Here is a 17,739-nt window from a genome sequence, read left to right as displayed (position 1 = left end):
GTGGCGGGGATATCGTACAAGTACATTTCAATATGAGCTGGTTTTGAGTATGGAAAAGTAAATAAAAATACGCGTCACAACCTAAATGTAAGAAAATGTTACGTTGTAAAAAATGAGTGTTAAGGAACATCACGTTATGAATATCTTAAAGCTAACACCATGAACCTACTTTCCATTGACCCACTTGACAACCCGGATGGCAAGTCTTAAGCACACATATGATTATTTTTTTTCCTAGTTGTTTTTTTATTTGCATAATCCGATAAAAAGGTTGTTTAAAAGACCAATGTTCAAAGAACCGGTGATATGGTCCACATAGTATGTTATTTATATCACCGCAAAGGTATGGTGTTTGGATCTAAAGACAAGTCAAAAGATGATGTTTTTAACTTTCTATTAAATGCAATCAAGAATATGTTGATAGAAGCTTATATATTTTTTTATTAATGTTGATTATTGTATTTTGTATCTTGCATAATACATCAAAGGGTCGGTTTGAGTGAGTTATAAAGTAGCAAACGTGGAAACCGGCCTATTTTTTGCGACCTGTTCTTCTTTAGTCATTATACGACATCATGTCTGTTATCTACCAATGATATATTATCTTCTTTGTAACAAAAATTAAAAAAAAAAAACTATGATATCAGATTTAATTGATCATCAAATTACGTTGAATTATTCAAAGAAATAAATTTTGACGTCTTCTTGTTAGCATCCTCACTGTGAAACCCCAATCTAGTTTCCCATCAGGCGAACCCTATTCCGAATAAGTGGAAGATTGAGTCATTGACCGGAGACTCAGGTTGCCGACGCCACGGTCAATGAAACTCTGGCTACGTTGTTTTGGGGGCGAACAAACCAGACCTCGAGTTCATCACCGCTTGTGCCACTGCAGCCGATGAATCAAACCCGAAACTTGATCTAAGCGGGTTAGAGTTCTGCCGAATTTGTTGTTGAGAAGGTTCGAACCGTAAACATCATCCAGCTTAGTGGGCTTTATTTCCCCAAATCTGTTGTAAAGATTAGTGGATAAATTATCAATCATTTGCTGCCTTTGTAGCAACTCAAGTTCCATCTCTAAATCTCTAGATCTTAAAGACGTCTTCAAACGGCTACCCGGAAGCTGTAATGCGGGTGGCGTTATATTAACAAATTTATTCTGCCACATATTCCCGTTAGGTGACATCGGCGGAGTTGAACCGACACCTAACGGACTCATCAAACCCATTTCAATTGGCCCAACAGAACCCGTTTTTGGCGATGGAACAGAACACGCCTCGAGCAATCAAATCCACCGGTTTGTTCCTGTTGGCGTATGTTAAATTCGGGTCCGCACAAGCCTCAAGTAACAACTTCACCGTTTTGACGTACGAAGAAGACCTGCCAGCCGCAACACAGTGAAGCGCAGTTGCACCATCAGAGTCAGATACTTTGTTCACATCGGCTTTTCCGGAACTGATTATATATTTCACGACATTTGTGCTTCCGTACACAGCCGCAATCATTAACGGAGTTCGTTTTTCCAACCCCATCTTCGTTTTACACCTGTTTTTTCTTCCGTACCACAAACCGACATCGTCTAACCTCGTACCGTTTGTTTCTACCTTGTACTGGAGCCCAAAAACATCATCTGTAGCTGCTAATTCTAGTAAGCTCGAGGAATTTAAGAAAGCCCCGATTTGTTTTTCTTGAAACTTTATTTCTCCCTCCATGATACCAAATTTACTTTTCGAAACCTTACACATCAAACCTGCAAATAACAAACAACAATGGTAGGATTATTATTCTTCTTATTTGGGATAACAAGAACAGACAGAAATGAGTTGTGCATCAGATATTTTTATATATTTTGAGCATATATTTTTTTTTTAATTGTGTGATCTATAAATTGATAGTACATGAAAACAATATCAAAAAAATCAAAAAATTAAAGAGTATTCTCTTTTATTTTTATGCTTCCATTCTACACTAAAGATGAAAAAATACCCACTCCTAACTGTAAGAATACTTATTGTTGCCAAAAAAATGACATTCTGTGTCTGTATTATCATTTCATAGTTGTTAAAATAAAATGATCAAGAATCACCAAAAAAAAACTTTATATTTTCACAAGATAATCATACAACGCATAAATGTATACCAAAAGGGGGGAACTTGATCTGGGAGTAAAATGAACCCCGAAAACGATCGAGAAAACATCTGTAATGCAGCAGAATGGCGAGATTCATATATCGGGTCAAATATCGCCACAGATTCACAGATCGACGCTACTGCTAGTAGTACAACAATAATACCTAATTTTCTTGACAATGCCCCCTATTATAAACTAAAAATAATCAGAAACATTTAACAAGTATGATTTGATAAATCGAGATTGAAACAGAATCTTACGAGTTTGATCGGCAGCTGAAGATCATCATCTGGTAGTAAGCCAAGCATGTGAGAACCACAAATATAAAATGTGCAAAATAGGTAAAGAAAAAGTGACTTCAGTAATAGGTAAAGAAAACTTTACTGTAACTCGAATATATGCAAAATAGGTAAAGAAAACTTTACTGTAACTCGAATATATGCAAAATAGGTAAAGAAAAAGTGACTTCAGTAGCAAAAGTAAGAATATCATGCATGAATCTTTTCATACTTTCATTTTCATCCAAGTGCATAAAAGCATGTTTCATTTCATTGACACTCTATTTCTTTTGATTATCTTAAATAATGATGATGATGAGAATCATCAAAGCACTTCATGCACAAGATTGCACAGCCTATCTTTTGGCTACTTATTAACCATTTTCATAGTGAAAATTTGATGTAATCAAATTTCTCCAGTAACACATAAGCTCTAGTAATCCAATACATGCTGGACCATAGTGACCTAATTCACACAAAAGATGTAAGTTATAACCATAAAGAATGTGATGCATTTTCTATCATAACGAATTTAATAATATGACATGAAAACCATACAAAAGCTATGACTGCTTACAATGGATCTGTTCTTCAAGGCATGTCCCTTTGCTGTTTTGCAAGCTTGTTTGACAGCAAAAGCATCCATACCATCAACCTATGCAGGGATATGAATTGAGACTGAATGTTCGATATAATTGTATAAATAAAGAAATTATATCCTTACATTTTTGAGTTACCAGTCCATCTCCTTCAGAATCTCGGAGATTATAACAGTTGGTATGGCTGCATGTGTTACATCAACAGTTGTCGTTAAACTCATGTGTTAAATTGTGCATTATATCAGATCATACTTATTTCTTGACCAAATGCCTAACACAGAGATAACTCGTCATCTTGACCAGATCATACTTATTTCTTGAAACATAAATAACATGGTTTTTTCAAAATATGATAATCGCTTACCATATAAAGTTGTTGCGGCTGCGCTGGCTGCATCCTCATCCACAGGATCATTCCTGTAAAAACACATTAGCACATTACATGTTTAAATTAACAACATACAAGAAGCATAATACCTGATGTGTAAACCAAATACAACATACAACATTCTACATTAAACTGTTTTCTCAATCATGCTTCAGCTATTCACCCATCAAATGAAGCAATAACCTTCATTTTATCACTCCATTCACAATATCAGTTCACAAAACATTACAAAAACCCAGAACCAACACAGATCTGAAAATTTTATGCAGATCTAACATAAATACATCCAAAAACAGTAGCGAAACTGTTTAAAACAACTTATAACACATGAAATTTAACAGCGTATAAACATAAACTACACAAATACCAAACAAAAAGGTAGATCTGGTAAGGATAGTACCAATCTGGCCACCAACCAACGTCATCATCTTCCACCCACAGCCACCATCGTTGATGAACCCAGCGCATGTCTAAAATACTACACAGATCCGGTGTCAGATAGAGAGATAATCACTGAGAAAGCCTAGATCTAAAAGCTCAGTTGCACAATCAACAACTTAAGCTTACCTGACGATTGTCGAGTGGTAGGAATGCTTGGGGTTTCTGAATCGCCGAGAGAGAGAGAGAGCTTGGGGTTTCTGAATCGAATCGCCGAGAGAGAGCTTGGGGTTTCTGAATCGCCGAGAGAGAGAGAGAGAGAGAGAGAGAGAGAGAGAGAGAGGGAGGCGGATAGGAATGAGATGAGAAATCTGAAACCCTAATGAGAGTGATACCGTGTTTTTTTTAATGAGTAGTACATTATGCATCTCATGTTGTACCGCGTGTGTTTTTTTTTGAGTGAAGGGCATAATTGGAATTGTAAATTATATTGTACTTTAGAGGGTTGTATAGCATGCTTTAGGGGTGTTTTAAGGGAATTTTTATGACTTTAAGAAGTCCTTTGGATATGCTTTATAAAGTAGTATAGATATATATATATATATATATTTAATTACTATTACCAAAGTAACAAATAAATATAAAGTATTTGCTTAAATACACCATTTTAGCGAGTAATGTTATATTCTTTTTAACTTGTTATGGATAGTTCATGTTAGGATAATATGTGTTTATATCAAAATTTATATTAAACATGTACAATATCAAGAATAATTCAAATTTTGTAATTATTCTGTTCTTCGAATACAAGCAATCTTATCATTCAACCTGTGTAGCACACAGGACTATAAACCAGTTAATTACCCCTAATCCCTCTTTAAATAATAATGTTAATAAATTATAGTACTTTTTGTGTTTGCATATCTTAATTCTATGAATTTGCAAGTATTATTTAAGGGTTTGCAAGATCTAGGGATACCTAATTAGAGGCTTAGAGCTTTCGTAGATGTTTGGCCTTTTGTGAGTTACATTGTAGTAATGTTAAGAAGAGAGAGAAAGGCATATGTTCTAAAGGAAGCTCTTAGACAAATTTTGGTGAGGTTGAGAGGAGAGGGGGATAAAATAAAGAGGGTTACATTTTTGGCCATGAGAGGGGAAAATCTGGGCAACTATAACATAGTGACGTTTTTAAGGCTTCCTCTTGGTGGAGCTCTTAAAGTATTAGGATACAATACCATCTGTATTATTAATATCATATTTGATGTTAATAATATCTTATAATTAAATATTTTAAAATCACAGGGCATATCATTTTCAAAATTCAAAGGTTCTTAGAACATCTTCATGGTGTGCATTTGGATGCGATCCGGTAGCAGAATATGAAAACCTGATATTGTAGCGCATTGTAGGAGATGACATGGGTAGATTTGGTCCGATGCACTAGATGATAGTGGATAAGTGTCGTTCGTCGCTTTGGACCGTGTGAATTTTATTTTAAAAAAAGTTTAACACCTACTTTTAAAAATTAAATAAACAATTAATATTCACTTTAACCAACCCACTATGTATTGCTAATTTAACATACATAGAACATATAGACAGTAGGCATGAATTTGATTAACAAAAAGAGTTCACATGGTGAAGGACCGGGGAGATCAAGCATGATTACAAAAATGGGTACCAGTACCGAAAGTGCTTGACATCGTATATTATTAGAAGGTAAAAAGTGAGTAAAATAAAGTAGCGAATCCAAAGTACCAATTCCGAAAACCATAAAAAATGAATACTAGATTAGTATTGAAATTCGTAGGTACGGTATGAGTTGGTATCGAAATTTTTCGATACCCAGTAGCGATTGCGAATCCGAAGTTAGGACTCCATGATAGCTGATCTTAAACACACTCTTTCACGGCGGTTTGACAAAGTCATCAAAGAAAACCTCGGCAGACCACCAAACCTCGGTTCTCATACGTCTTCAATTTCCGCAACCACCGTATGAGTAAATCCTAATCCTAACTAAACCCCAAATTTAAAGCTTGGAAATGACTGTAAGTATAGTAATTGACATCCAATGAGCAAAGAAGGGGATGTTGACTGCTTTGAGGTATCGGTTCTCCTTCCAGATCTTCCAATCACAACTATCTCTGTACGATTTTCCGGTAAAAAATCACTACTATTCCTTTCTGTTCGTCAAAGGGTTTTTCTGTACAAACACGATTGCATTTCGCGTATAATTGATCTGCTGGAAGGATTCTGTTCGTCAAAGGGTTTTTCTGTACAAACACTGAAGTTCGTAGTTTTCTTGGGCTAGCAGGTTATTACCGACGTTTTGTGGAAGGATTTTCTATGATAGCTCTACCACTGACCCAACTTTTAAGAAAAGGGATAAAGTTTTCTTGGAACGATGATCAAGAAAAGGGTTTGAGACGCTAAAGCAGAGACTTGTATCCGCTCCTATTCTTACTCTTCCTTCTGGCTCTGGTGGATTTAATATATACAGTGATGCATCGAAGAAAGGGCTTGGTTATGTTCTCATGCAGCATGGAAAGGTCATTGCATATGCTTCACGACAACTTAAGCCTTATGAGGTGAATTACCCTGCACATGATTTGGAGCTTGCAGCAGTGGTTTTTGCGCTCAAGATTTGGAGGCACTATCTCTACGGGGAGACATGTAACATATTTACCGACCATAAGAGCCTTAAGTATATTTTCACTCAGAAGGAGATTAACATGAGACCGAGGAGATGGTTAGAACTACTTAAAGATTATGATGCCAACATTCAGTACCACCCTGGTAAAGCTAATGTTGTGGCAGATGCTTTGAGTAGGAAGAGTTCAGGAGGCTTAGCTTGTTTAACTCTTCAGCCTCATATTCTATCAGATTTGAACCGCTCGGAGATTGGTCTACACTTTGGTGAATCAGTTGGTTATTTGGCGAGACTGAAAATTGAACCGAACCGAACCTTATCACACAAATAAAGGAAGCTCAATAATAGGATGGTCAGCTTTGGGCAATCTTGCAAAACTTAGAGGTGGGGAAGCAATCTGAATTTCGAGTCGATGAGCATGGGACAATATGGTGTGGGAAACGTTTATGTGTGCCAGATGATTCCACTCTACGTAAGTACAAACAAAACATAAGGGTGCCTTATTTAAAGTTTGTTGTTGTCTCCGGTGTTGTAAACATTTATGTGTTTTTCTTAGCTTCATCTGGGTTTCTATCCTCGTTGCCGGGTGCCTTGGATAGTTTTGAGCAATAGAGACGGAAGTGGCCTGGGTCTCCGCATTTGTAATATACATTATTATTCCTTCTCCTTCTACATTCTTCCTCTGTATGCCCAGTCTTTTTGCAGAAGTTACAGCGAAGTGTCTTCTTAGAATGGCGTTTTCTTGCGAGCTTCTCGTTATTGTTGTAGGTGGGCTGCGTGATTACTGGTTCCATTTCTTTGTCCTTGCGCGATTTGTCAGAGCGAAATTCCTTATAAGAGTAGCTATAGGTTGTGGTTTTCTTTTGTTTGGAAGACAGAGTTTTGATACGAATATTGTGACAACCCAAACCTTCAAGGTCAGTATCTCTTCGGCACTTGATCCTGTTTCTTGTTATTCTCTTCGTATTCCTTACGACGATAAAAATTGGTAAACGCCTATGACTGTAATATAATTGCTAAATGGATTATGTTCTTGAATAATTGTGTGTCGTGGATATATTTGGGCCGCACCTCAAACCCTTGATGCCCAAACTTAACTCAATTGGATTAAAACCCAAACTGTAAAGGCTGTTTCGCCCGAGTTTTTGCGGCAGCCCAATTAAATGGGCTCAGGCCCATTCCGACCAAAATAGTATTGCCCGAAAACCTTGTATATATAGATTAGCATGACTCAGTTTTTGTAGCCCAATGATGCTATCATAACCGGCCCACTTGTAGGTTTATGGCATCATATTTAGAATGGTACGTAATATTCTAAATACCCCTCAACCTCAAGAATACAAACCCTACTTCCTACTTGTTGTGCGACGGCAGACGACCTCTCCCATCATCGAAGACATTTTCTGGTTCGGGCCAACTATGGGTTAGTAAATGCTATGCTATATTGATTGTGTCTTTGTATGATTTCGATTAACCAAAGTATACATGTATGTTCTATGATGATGATTATACTATGGGAATGCTATGTTTTTTTTTTTGAATAGCAAACCCAACTTTTATTCCAAACGAATGTTCCCAGCCAGAAGCTTAGAACAATAAACAAGGTACAAATACACTAGAAAGAAATGGCTGGAAAATTATAACTGCATTATACTAGCTGATTACATGTTCCAATTAAAATCACACCACTGTTGCCATGAGATTGATCTGCAGTTTGATCTTTGTTTCAAGCCTTGATACGAATCATCTTTTATATCTTCCACCGCTTTCTGAACGGTTCCCGGTTTACCTTTAAAAATCTTTTCGTTCCTTATCTTCCATATATTCCATATTGTTTGTAGGGTCACCGCATGAATCGCTTTCCTTATGTAACGACCCCTTCGTATATCGATTATCTCGTGCAGCATATGTTTTAACGATCCATCTAAGTTGACTTCAGGGCACTTCACCCACCTAAGCACTGCATTCCAGACCTGTTTTGCGAAGCTGCACTGCATTAAAACATGGTCTGCCGACTCCTCTGCTATACCGCACAATCTGCAGGTATAGTCCGGTAACGACATACCTCTTTCCCTTAGACCCACAGCCGATGGAATCTTATTTTCTACAGCCCGCCACGCGAACATGTTGCTCTTTCCTGATGCCCATTTATTCCACACAAAGTCCCCAACCTGGGTATTTAAATCAATCTGATGCGCCAGAGACTCTCTAACTTCTTTTACCGTAAAACTCAACCGAACATTATCTTTCCAAAACCATATATCGCTGTTTGATGATATCTGATGCTGGATCAGTAACTCATTCAGATCTTCCATCTCCTGTTTTTCAGTCTCCGTTTCTGGTGCCCTCACCCATGCCCAATCCCATATACGACCCCCGCCATTTGTCTTGTAACAGTCTTTTACTAACGCTCTTTTTTCTGTCGCTAACCGGTATAATTCTGGGAATTGAGACTTAATTTGATTATTACCCAGCCAGGTATCCTCCCAAAACATAGTTTTGTCCCCAATCCCCACTTTACTTCTTAGACACGCCGATGCATTTATATTACTTTTCGAGAATTCCACACCAATTTCTCCGATATTTTTCCATACCCCGGTGAGTGCCTTCTTTACCGGGATAGACATCACTTTTCTCTTATTACAGTGTATCGCCTTTATCACTCGAACCCATACTTGGTTTGGCTCCATTTTAAATCGCCACCACCACTTTAGCAATAGTGCCAGATCCAGGTTCTTAATGTTCCCAATCCCGAGTCCACCGAAGTTTTTTGATGTAACCACTCTTTCCCATCTTACCCATCTGATTTTGTTGTTTGTATTACACCCACCCCATAAGAACTTTCTTCTAATACCTTCCAGTACCTTTAATACAGCCTTCGGGCACTTGTACAATGACAAATAGTAGTTCGGTAAGCTGCCAAGTACAAATTTCACAAGAATTGCCCTGCCGGCAAAGGACAAATTTTTTGCCTTCCAATTCGATAGTCTCTTATAGAACGTGTCAATCACTTCCTTCCAATTTGTCACTCTATTCATGTTTGCGCCCACTTTTAGTCCAAGATACACGAATGGAAACTTCCCAGCTTTACATTTGAAGATCAAAGCCATATTATTAACTTCTGTCTCGGTGCAGCCCACACCATATAGTTGACTCTTCCGTTGATTTACTTTCAACCCTGACACTAGGTAGAAGATTCTAAGTATTCTTTTTAGGTTGTAGAACCCTGACACATGGGAACGCTATGTGAAACTGAAAGTTGTTATTATGATGAATAAGTTGATGATCAGTTAACATGCTAATGATTAGGATTGTTGCATATGATTGTGATTTTATGTGGATGATATGTTATCTATACTTTCAGTTTGTCCAACAATTATTATCAGTTCTCTTATCTACACTTTGATTGGACCTCCAACTCCACTCACTTTCAAACATTTAATATATTGATACAAACTGGGCCGACAACTCTAATCGATATGACAACATTGAATTCCTTTTTCACATGCACAAGTATCAACTTCCATATAGTCGATATTTAATTGATATTGTCAACACATGATGCGACACTAAACTGAAAGATTATTGGACCAATATGTGTAAGTTGGCTGATCATGTAATTGAATATAGACCTGGGCCGAACCTTATTTTGATCGCACCACTATCACTGCCCTCACACCTCGTGTATTGAGTCATTGTATAAATTGCTTGATGATATGATTATGTGAATACCTTATGTGATTTCATGATTAACTATTAACTATTTAATGAAAACTGAAAAGTTGCATGAGACCTTGAATCCATCGAGAAGCATCAGTTTTTGAAGGTCCAATTGAAATTGGTTTTAGTGCAATATAACTACAAATTGACAAAATTGTTTGTGGCCCATGTGCATATCATCAAACGGTTGTCATCCATTCAGGCTAAAAGTGATCCAAATTGTGACTAATTAGGGTATTTTGATAATTAGGGAATTGTATGTTGTTAGAGGGAACCTTTATGAATATAGAAAACCTAATTAGTGTAACTAAATGGCCGGGGGAGGGGTTAAGAATGCATAAGTCTTGGACTGTATGCTGCGGTTGGGCTTCACAGAGATAGCTTTTGGCTGGTCTCCGATGACACACATCATTGATTCACTGAGAATATGTAGATTATGGTTGAGTATAAATTATTAACGTTGTCATGTCACATATTGGAATTGGGCCACACTGGCCATTAGTTTGGCAGGTATTTTGGGCTGGGTTTTAGGCTGTGTTGGATACGGGGCCCAGTAACACTAGGGATATCGACCGCACAAGTGGGCCAGCCGCATAAGTAGTTGGGCCTCACACGTAATTCGGGTTGTATGAATTAATAACAAGGCAATGGGCTCTGATGGTCATGGGGCTGCGAATATTACAACTTGTTGGACTGGGAGGGTTACTTGTGGAATCAAGATACCGATCTACGTGTATAACGATATAATATATGCACATATAAACCTGTGAATTGATATGATACATAGTGTTATGGATAACTATGTGGTATGGTTTCTAGTTATTAGTGTATGTTCACGGAAATGTTAACCAAAATCACTCGACATGGATTATGGTGTAAAAGTGACTTTATTTGCTGACACATGTACTAAGACGTGTGAATAGTTGTGCAAACCAAACTGATTATTCTGTGATAACTACGTTAGGGACGGTTGATCGAATTGGATTATATAACATAACCTACCGAGCACCCTAAGGTGAGTTCATGACTACTTGAGCATGCGTCGCGGTGGTTTGGGACAGTCGGTGGGTATCCCGGGGAGGGATAAATCTTTTGGGTAAAATTGGGATTTTGGATAATATTCTCACTCTCTATCTCTTAAGTCCCATCTTTTGCTATCGTGGGTGGTAGCGGGGTATTAGTTGGTAGCGCTACTTAGGTTTGGCACCCTCACCTCGTTCCTGAGAGAGGGCGGGTGTGAACTAATGACGCAGTCGGGCCCAGTGCTTTGATAGGAGCACTGGGGAACGGGCAAAACATACATCAGGAGCCGTCTTGTTCAGTATCGAGATATTATCAACATTACTTTCGGAATTAAATTCAATGGATTAACTAAACACTTGGTAACCAACGTTTTCGTAAAACTATGAACTCACCAGCGTTGTCTTGTCTGATACATTTGTTGCATGCTCACAGGTCGTTAGATGTCTTGGATTGGAACTTGCTGTCTGGAGTAGCTGAAGTGGTCATGGGTCGAACTGGAGGGATACATGTGTTGGAATTGTTGATATGACATGTGATTTTGAAACAGTTAAACTATGATTTCCTTTATTGCTTCCGCTGAACATGTTGGTTTTCATTTAAACTTATTGATGGTACTTTTCATTAATAATTGGCAATTTCATTTTTAAACTTGTTATGAGTTCAACATGATTAGTGGTTCGTTATTGGTTTGTCACACGCCTAGTAGGGTTTTCCATGGGTGGTATTTTGGGGGTGTGACAAATATCATGACTTCCGTTGATACTAGGGTCAGGTATGAAGTGATGGGTATGTTTACAGTGTATAGTATGATTTTCGTTTATAGGGACATAAATTTTAATGGCTTCAATGATCGAAGGTATAGAATTTGATATTCCTTGAGCTGTTATATTTTCCATAGTATTTTTATCCAGAGAGTTTTCATTACTAGCCTGAATTTCTTGATTACATGCTATTTCCCTTGACATCTGAATTACAAACATGTTCAGATATAATTATCACAGAACTAAGCAATTATACAGGCACATTTTGTTGCTCACACCATGTTTAGCACAATTATAGTCATAGCTATCAGGATTATGCGTTGATAAATATATATATTAAGATATACATATGTACATGTTATATTTTAACATTTTCTTTTACTATATATCTTATCAAAATATAAGGAAAATGTATATACTATATATGTTGTTTCTTCCCTTGGTATAACATCTTTTCTCTATATTGCCTTAATTTAACTATGTTTCGAGTGCGCATGGCTGGATAGGTATTTAGAAAATAAGGTAAGGGTTTTATATAAAATTTTGAGATTATTTGTCATTGACCCACTATTTTTTTTCAAGAGGTGGTGCTAGTATAGGTATTCTTAAGGTATCTTTTGAATTAAAGCTGGGTGTCAAAATAGATCTTGAGTAAACATGTAGATTTGTTTCTTTTGTTATATAAAAGGTTGTCCTTCTACAGAAGACATTTGATTATAATGTATATTTTCAAGAAGATGATGTCTTGCATATATATATCTATACTTCTATACTACTTTATAAAGCATATCCAAAGGACTTCTTAAAGTCATAAAAATTCCCTTAAAACACCCCTAAAGCATGCTATACAACCCTCTAAAGTACAATATAATTTACAATTCCAATTATGCCCTTCACTCAAAAAAACACACGCGGTACAACATGAGATGCATAATGTACTACTCATTAAAAAAAAAACACGGTATCACTCTCATTAGGGTTTCAGATTTCTCATCTCATTCCTATCCGCCTCCCTCTCTCTCTCTCTCTCTCTCTCTCTCTCTCGGCGATTCAGAAACCCCAAGCTCTCTCTCGGCGATTCGATTCAGAAACCCCAAGCTCTCTCTCTCTCTCGGCGATTCAGAAACCCCAAGCATTCCTACCACTCGACAATCGTCAGGAAAGCTTAAGTTGTTGATTGTGCAACTGAGCTTTTAGATCTAGGCTTTCTCAGTGATTATCTCTCTATCTGACACCGGATCTGTGTAGTATTTCAGACATGCGCTGGGTTCATCAACAATGGTGGCTGTGGGTGGAAGATGATGACGTTGGTTGGTGGCCAGATTGGTACTATCCTTACCAGATCTACCTTTTTGTTTGGTATTTGTGTAGTTTATGTTTATACGCTGTTAAATTTCATGTGTTATAAGTTGTTTTAAACAGTTTCGCTACTGTTTTTGGATGTATTTATGTTAGATCTGCATAAAATTTTCAGATCTGTGTTGGTTCTGGGTTTTTGTAATGTTTTGTGAACTGATATTGTGAATGGAGTGATAAAATGAAGGTTATTGCTTCATTTGATGGGTGAATAGCTGAAGCATGATTGAGAAAACAGTTTAATGTAGAATGTTGTATGTTGTATTTGGTTTACACATCAGGTATTATGCTTCTTGTATGTTGTTAATTTAAACATGTAATGTGCTAATGTGTTTTTACAGGAATGATCCTGTGGATGAGGATGCAGCCAGCGCAGCCGCAACAACTTTATATGGTAAGCGATTATCATATTTTGAAAAAACCATGTTATTTATGTTTCAAGAAATAAGTATGATCTGGTCAAGATGACGAGTTATCTCTGTGTTAGGCATTTGGTCAAGAAATAAGTATGATCTGATATAATGCACAATTTAACACATGAGTTTAACGACAACTGTTGATGTAACACATGCAGCCATACCAACTGTTATAATCTCCGAGATTCTGAAGGAGATGGACTGGTAACTCAAAAATGTAAGGATATAATTTCTTTATTTATACAATTATATCGAACATTCAGTCTCAATTCATATCCCTGCATAGGTTGATGGTATGGATGCTTTTGCTGTCAAACAAGCTTGCAAAACAGCAAAGGGACATGCCTTGAAGAACAGATCCATTGTAAGCAGTCATAGCTTTTGTATGGTTTTCATGTCATATTATTAAATTCGTTATGATAGAAAATGCATCACATTCTTTATGGTTATAACTTACATCTTTTGTGTGAATTAGGTCACTATGGTCCAGCATGTATTGGATTACTAGAGCTTATGTGTTACTGGAGAAATTTGATTACATCAAATTTTCACTATGAAAATGGTTAATAAGTAGCCAAAAGATAGGCTGTGCAATCTTGTGCATGAAGTGCTTTGATGATTCTCATCATCATCATTATTTAAGATAATCAAAAGAAATAGAGTGTCAATGAAATGAAACATGCTTTTATGCACTTGGATGAAAATGAAAGTATGAAAAGATTCATGCATGATATTCTTACTTTTGCTACTGAAGTCACTTTTTCTTTACCTATTTTGCATATATTCGAGTTACAGTAAAGTTTTCTTTACCTATTTTGCATATATTCGAGTTACAGTAAAGTTTTCTTTACCTATTACTGAAGTCACTTTTTCTTTACCTATTTTGCACATTTTATATTTGTGGTTCTCACATGCTTGGCTTACTACCAGATGATGATCTTCAGCTGCCGATCAAACTCGTAAGATTCTGTTTCAATCTCGATTTATCAAATCATACTTGTTAAATGTTTCTGATTATTTTTAGTTTATAATAGGGGGCATTGTCAAGAAAATTAGGTATTATTGTTGTACTACTAGCAGTAGCGTCGATCTGTGAATTTGTGGCGATATTTGACCCGATATATGAATCTCGCCATTCTGCTGCATTACAGATGTTTTAGATGTTTTCTCGATCGTTTTCGAGGTTCATTTTACTCCCAGATCAAGTTCCCCCCCTTTTGGTATACATTTATGCGTTGTATGATTATCTTGTGAAAATATAAAGTTTTTTTTTGGTGATTCTTGATCATTTTATTTTAACAACTATGAAATGATAATACAGACACAGAATGTCATTTTTTTGGCAACAATAAGTATTCTTACAGTTAGGAGTGGGTATTTTTTCATCTTTAGTGTAGAATGGAAGCATAAAAATAAAAGAGAATACTCTTTAATTTTTTGATTTTTTTGATATTGTTTTCATGTACTATCAATTTATAGATCACACAATTAAAAAAAAAATATATGCTCAAAATATATAAAAATATCTGATGCACAACTCATTTCTGTCTGTTCTTGTTATCCCAAACAAGAATAATAATAATCCTACCATTGTTGTTTGTTATTTGCAGGTTTGATGTGTACGGTTTCGAAAAGTAAATTTGGTATCATGGAGGGAGAAATAAAGTTTCAAGAAAAACAAATCGGGGCTTTCTTAAATTCCTCGAGCTTACTAGAATTAGCAGCTACAGATGATGTTTTTGGGCTCCAGTACAAGGTAGAAACAAACGGTACGAGGTTAGACGATGTCGGTTTGTGGTACGGAAGAAAAAACAGGTGTAAAACGAAGATGGGGTTGGAAAAACGAACTCCGTTAATGATTGCGGCTGTGTACGGAAGCACAAATGTCGTGAAATATATAATCGGTTCCGGAAAAGCCGATGTGAACAAAGTATCTGACTCTGATGGTGCAACTGCGCTTCACTGTGTTGCGGCTGGCAGGTCTTCTTCGTCCGTCAAAACGGTGAAGTTGTTACTTGAGGCTTGTGCGGACCCGAATTTAACATACGCCAACAGGAACAAACCGGTGGATTTGATTGCTCGAGGCGTGTTCTGTTCCATCGCCAAAAACGGGTTCTGTTGGGCCAATTGAAATGGGTTTGATGAGTCCGTTAGGTGTCGGTTCAACTCCGCCGATGTCACCTAACGGGAATATGTGGCAGAATAAATTTGTTAATATAACGCCACCCGCATTACAGCTTCCGGGTAGCCGTTTGAAGACGTCTTTAAGATCTAGAGATTTAGAGATGGAACTTGAGTTGCTACAAAGGCAGCAAATGATTGATAATTTATCCACTAATCTTTACAACAGATTTGGGGAAATAAAGCCCACTAAGCTGGATGATGTTTACGGTTCGAACCTTCTCAACAACAAATTCGGCAGAACTCTAACCCGCTTAGATCAAGTTTCGGGTTTGATTCATCGGCTGCAGTGGCACAAGCGGTGATGAACTCGAGGTCTGGTTTGTTCGCCCCCAAAACAACGTAGCCAGAGTTTCATTGACCGTGGCGTCGGCAACCTGAGTCTCCGGTCAATGACTCAATCTTCCACTTATTCGGAATAGGGTTCGCCTGATGGGAAACTAGATTGGGGTTTCACAGTGAGGATGCTAACAAGAAGACGTCAAAATTTATTTCTTTGAATAATTCAATGTAATTTGATGATCAATTAAATCTGATATCATAGTTTTTTTTTAATTTTTGTTACAAAGAAGATAATATATCATTGGTAGATAACAGACATGATGTCGTATAATGACTAAAGAAGAACAGGTCGCAAAAAATAGGCCGGTTTCCACGTTTGCTACTTTATAACTCACTCAAACCGACCCTTTGATGTATTATGCAAGATACAAAATACAATAATCAACATTAATAAAAAAATATATAAACTTCTATCAACATATTCTTGATTGCATTTAATAGAAAGTTAAAAACATCATCTTTTGACTTGTCTTTAGATCCAAACACCATACCTTTGCGGTGATATAAATAACATACTATGTGGACCATATCACCGGTTCTTTGAACATTGGTCTTTTAAACAACCTTTTTATCGGATTATGCAAATAAAAAAACAACTAGGAAAAAAAATAATCATATGTGTGCTTAAGACTTGCCATCCGGGTTGTCAAGTGGGTCAATGGAAAGTAGGTTCATGGTGTTAGCTTTAAGATATTCATAACGTGATGTTCCTTAACACTCATTTTTTACAACGTAACATTTTCTTACATTTAGGTTGTGACGCGTATTTTTATTTACTTTTCCATATTCAAAACCAGCTCATATTGAAATGTACTTGTACGATATCCCCGCCACAGAAGTACTATACAATATATCATACGGGGACTGATAAATTAACATAAAATGAGTTCGGCGTTGTAAATTGTCGCATTGAGCGGGGATGGTAACCAGCTACATGGGTTTGGGTGACGTAGGGTTAAGCCCAACCTATTGACACCGTTTTGTCTCTCTTTCTTTCTTTTATTATGATTTTTTTTAATTATGAAGATAGTTATTATATTATAATTAAGATATGTTATATTTAAATTGATAATGTAATTTCTTTGAAAAACAATTTTTAGGACATGAAAGCATTTCAGTAAGGCTATTTTGACACACACGTTTAACCTCATTGTGACATTTGACCCCTTTTTTAATTATTTTTATTACTATAACAAACTTTGAATGTTTTATTCATCATTGATAAAGTCGATTTAAATTAGACTTTTCAACAAGTGGGTCAAGATGTATATCACGATAAAAAAGTACAAAGGTATTAGTGCCTCCTCCAAAGACTTAGACGAGACGGATTATATACCTCAAATGTTGCTTATCAGAATGATTGATAAACTAAAATAAAATGAGTACCGCGTTATAAATCGTCGTTTCCGCCTTGTAAGAAAAACGAGTGCCAACATATCACGAATAAGAAAACTAACTTAAGTACTATACAATATATCACGAGACGACTAATAAACTAACGGTAACCGAGTATCCT

The 17,739-nt window shown here is 36.7% G+C and overlaps 2 protein-coding genes and 1 non-coding gene across 7 annotated transcripts; 2 read left to right on the top strand and 1 right to left on the bottom strand.

Moving 5' to 3' along the window:
• Positions 1–624: 624 nt before the first annotated feature.
• Positions 625–4,155, bottom strand: LOC110884563. Of its 5 annotated transcripts, none has more exons than XR_004892166.1 (8): positions 3,964–4,155; positions 3,486–3,874; positions 3,373–3,425; positions 3,134–3,192; positions 2,987–3,064; positions 2,392–2,875; positions 2,141–2,316; positions 625–1,750 (listed from the first exon to the last, which is right to left on the bottom strand). It is a non-coding gene; the product is annotated as an uncharacterized LOC110884563 (transcript). The 5 variants fall into 5 exon arrangements; XR_004892165.1 differs by having other exon boundaries at positions 3,797–3,874; XR_002561331.2 differs by having other exon boundaries at positions 3,373–3,874.
• Positions 4,156–13,836: 9,681 nt separating this feature from the next.
• On the top strand, positions 13,837–16,481 carry LOC110884565 (zinc finger CCCH domain-containing protein 29-like). The gene is made up of 3 exons (XM_035989788.1): positions 13,837–13,917; positions 13,987–14,883; positions 15,311–16,481. The coding sequence occupies exons 2-3, from the start codon at positions 14,823–14,825 to the stop codon at positions 15,829–15,831; spliced, it is 582 nt and encodes a 193-aa protein (XP_035845681.1). The 5' UTR covers positions 13,837–13,917; positions 13,987–14,822; the 3' UTR covers positions 15,832–16,481.
• LOC110881134 (zinc finger CCCH domain-containing protein 29-like) lies at positions 15,833–16,186 on the top strand. Its single transcript, XM_022129493.1, has one exon. It carries the CDS (start codon positions 15,833–15,835, stop codon positions 16,184–16,186), a length of 354 nt encoding a protein of 117 aa, XP_021985185.1.
• Positions 16,482–17,739: the final 1,258 nt, after the last annotated feature.

Source organism: Helianthus annuus, chromosome 4 (assembly GCF_002127325.2).
Source record: "Helianthus annuus cultivar XRQ/B chromosome 4, HanXRQr2.0-SUNRISE, whole genome shotgun sequence".
In the NCBI taxonomy this organism is placed as follows: domain Eukaryota; kingdom Viridiplantae; phylum Streptophyta; class Magnoliopsida; order Asterales; family Asteraceae; genus Helianthus; species Helianthus annuus.
This window is presented reverse-complemented; position numbering and strand designations above follow the sequence as displayed.

Coding starts and splice junctions, on each gene's coding strand:
- LOC110884565 (XM_035989788.1), top strand. CDS start 14,823: ATGAATCTCGCCATTCTGCTGCATTACAGATGTTTTAGATGTTTTCTC. Junction 14,884..15,310: donor TTTTCTCGATCGTTTTCGAG/GTTCATTTTACT, acceptor TGTTATTTGCAG/GTTTGATGTGTACGGTTTCG.
- LOC110881134 (XM_022129493.1), top strand. CDS start 15,833: ATGGGTTTGATGAGTCCGTTAGGTGTCGGTTCAACTCCGCCGATGTCA.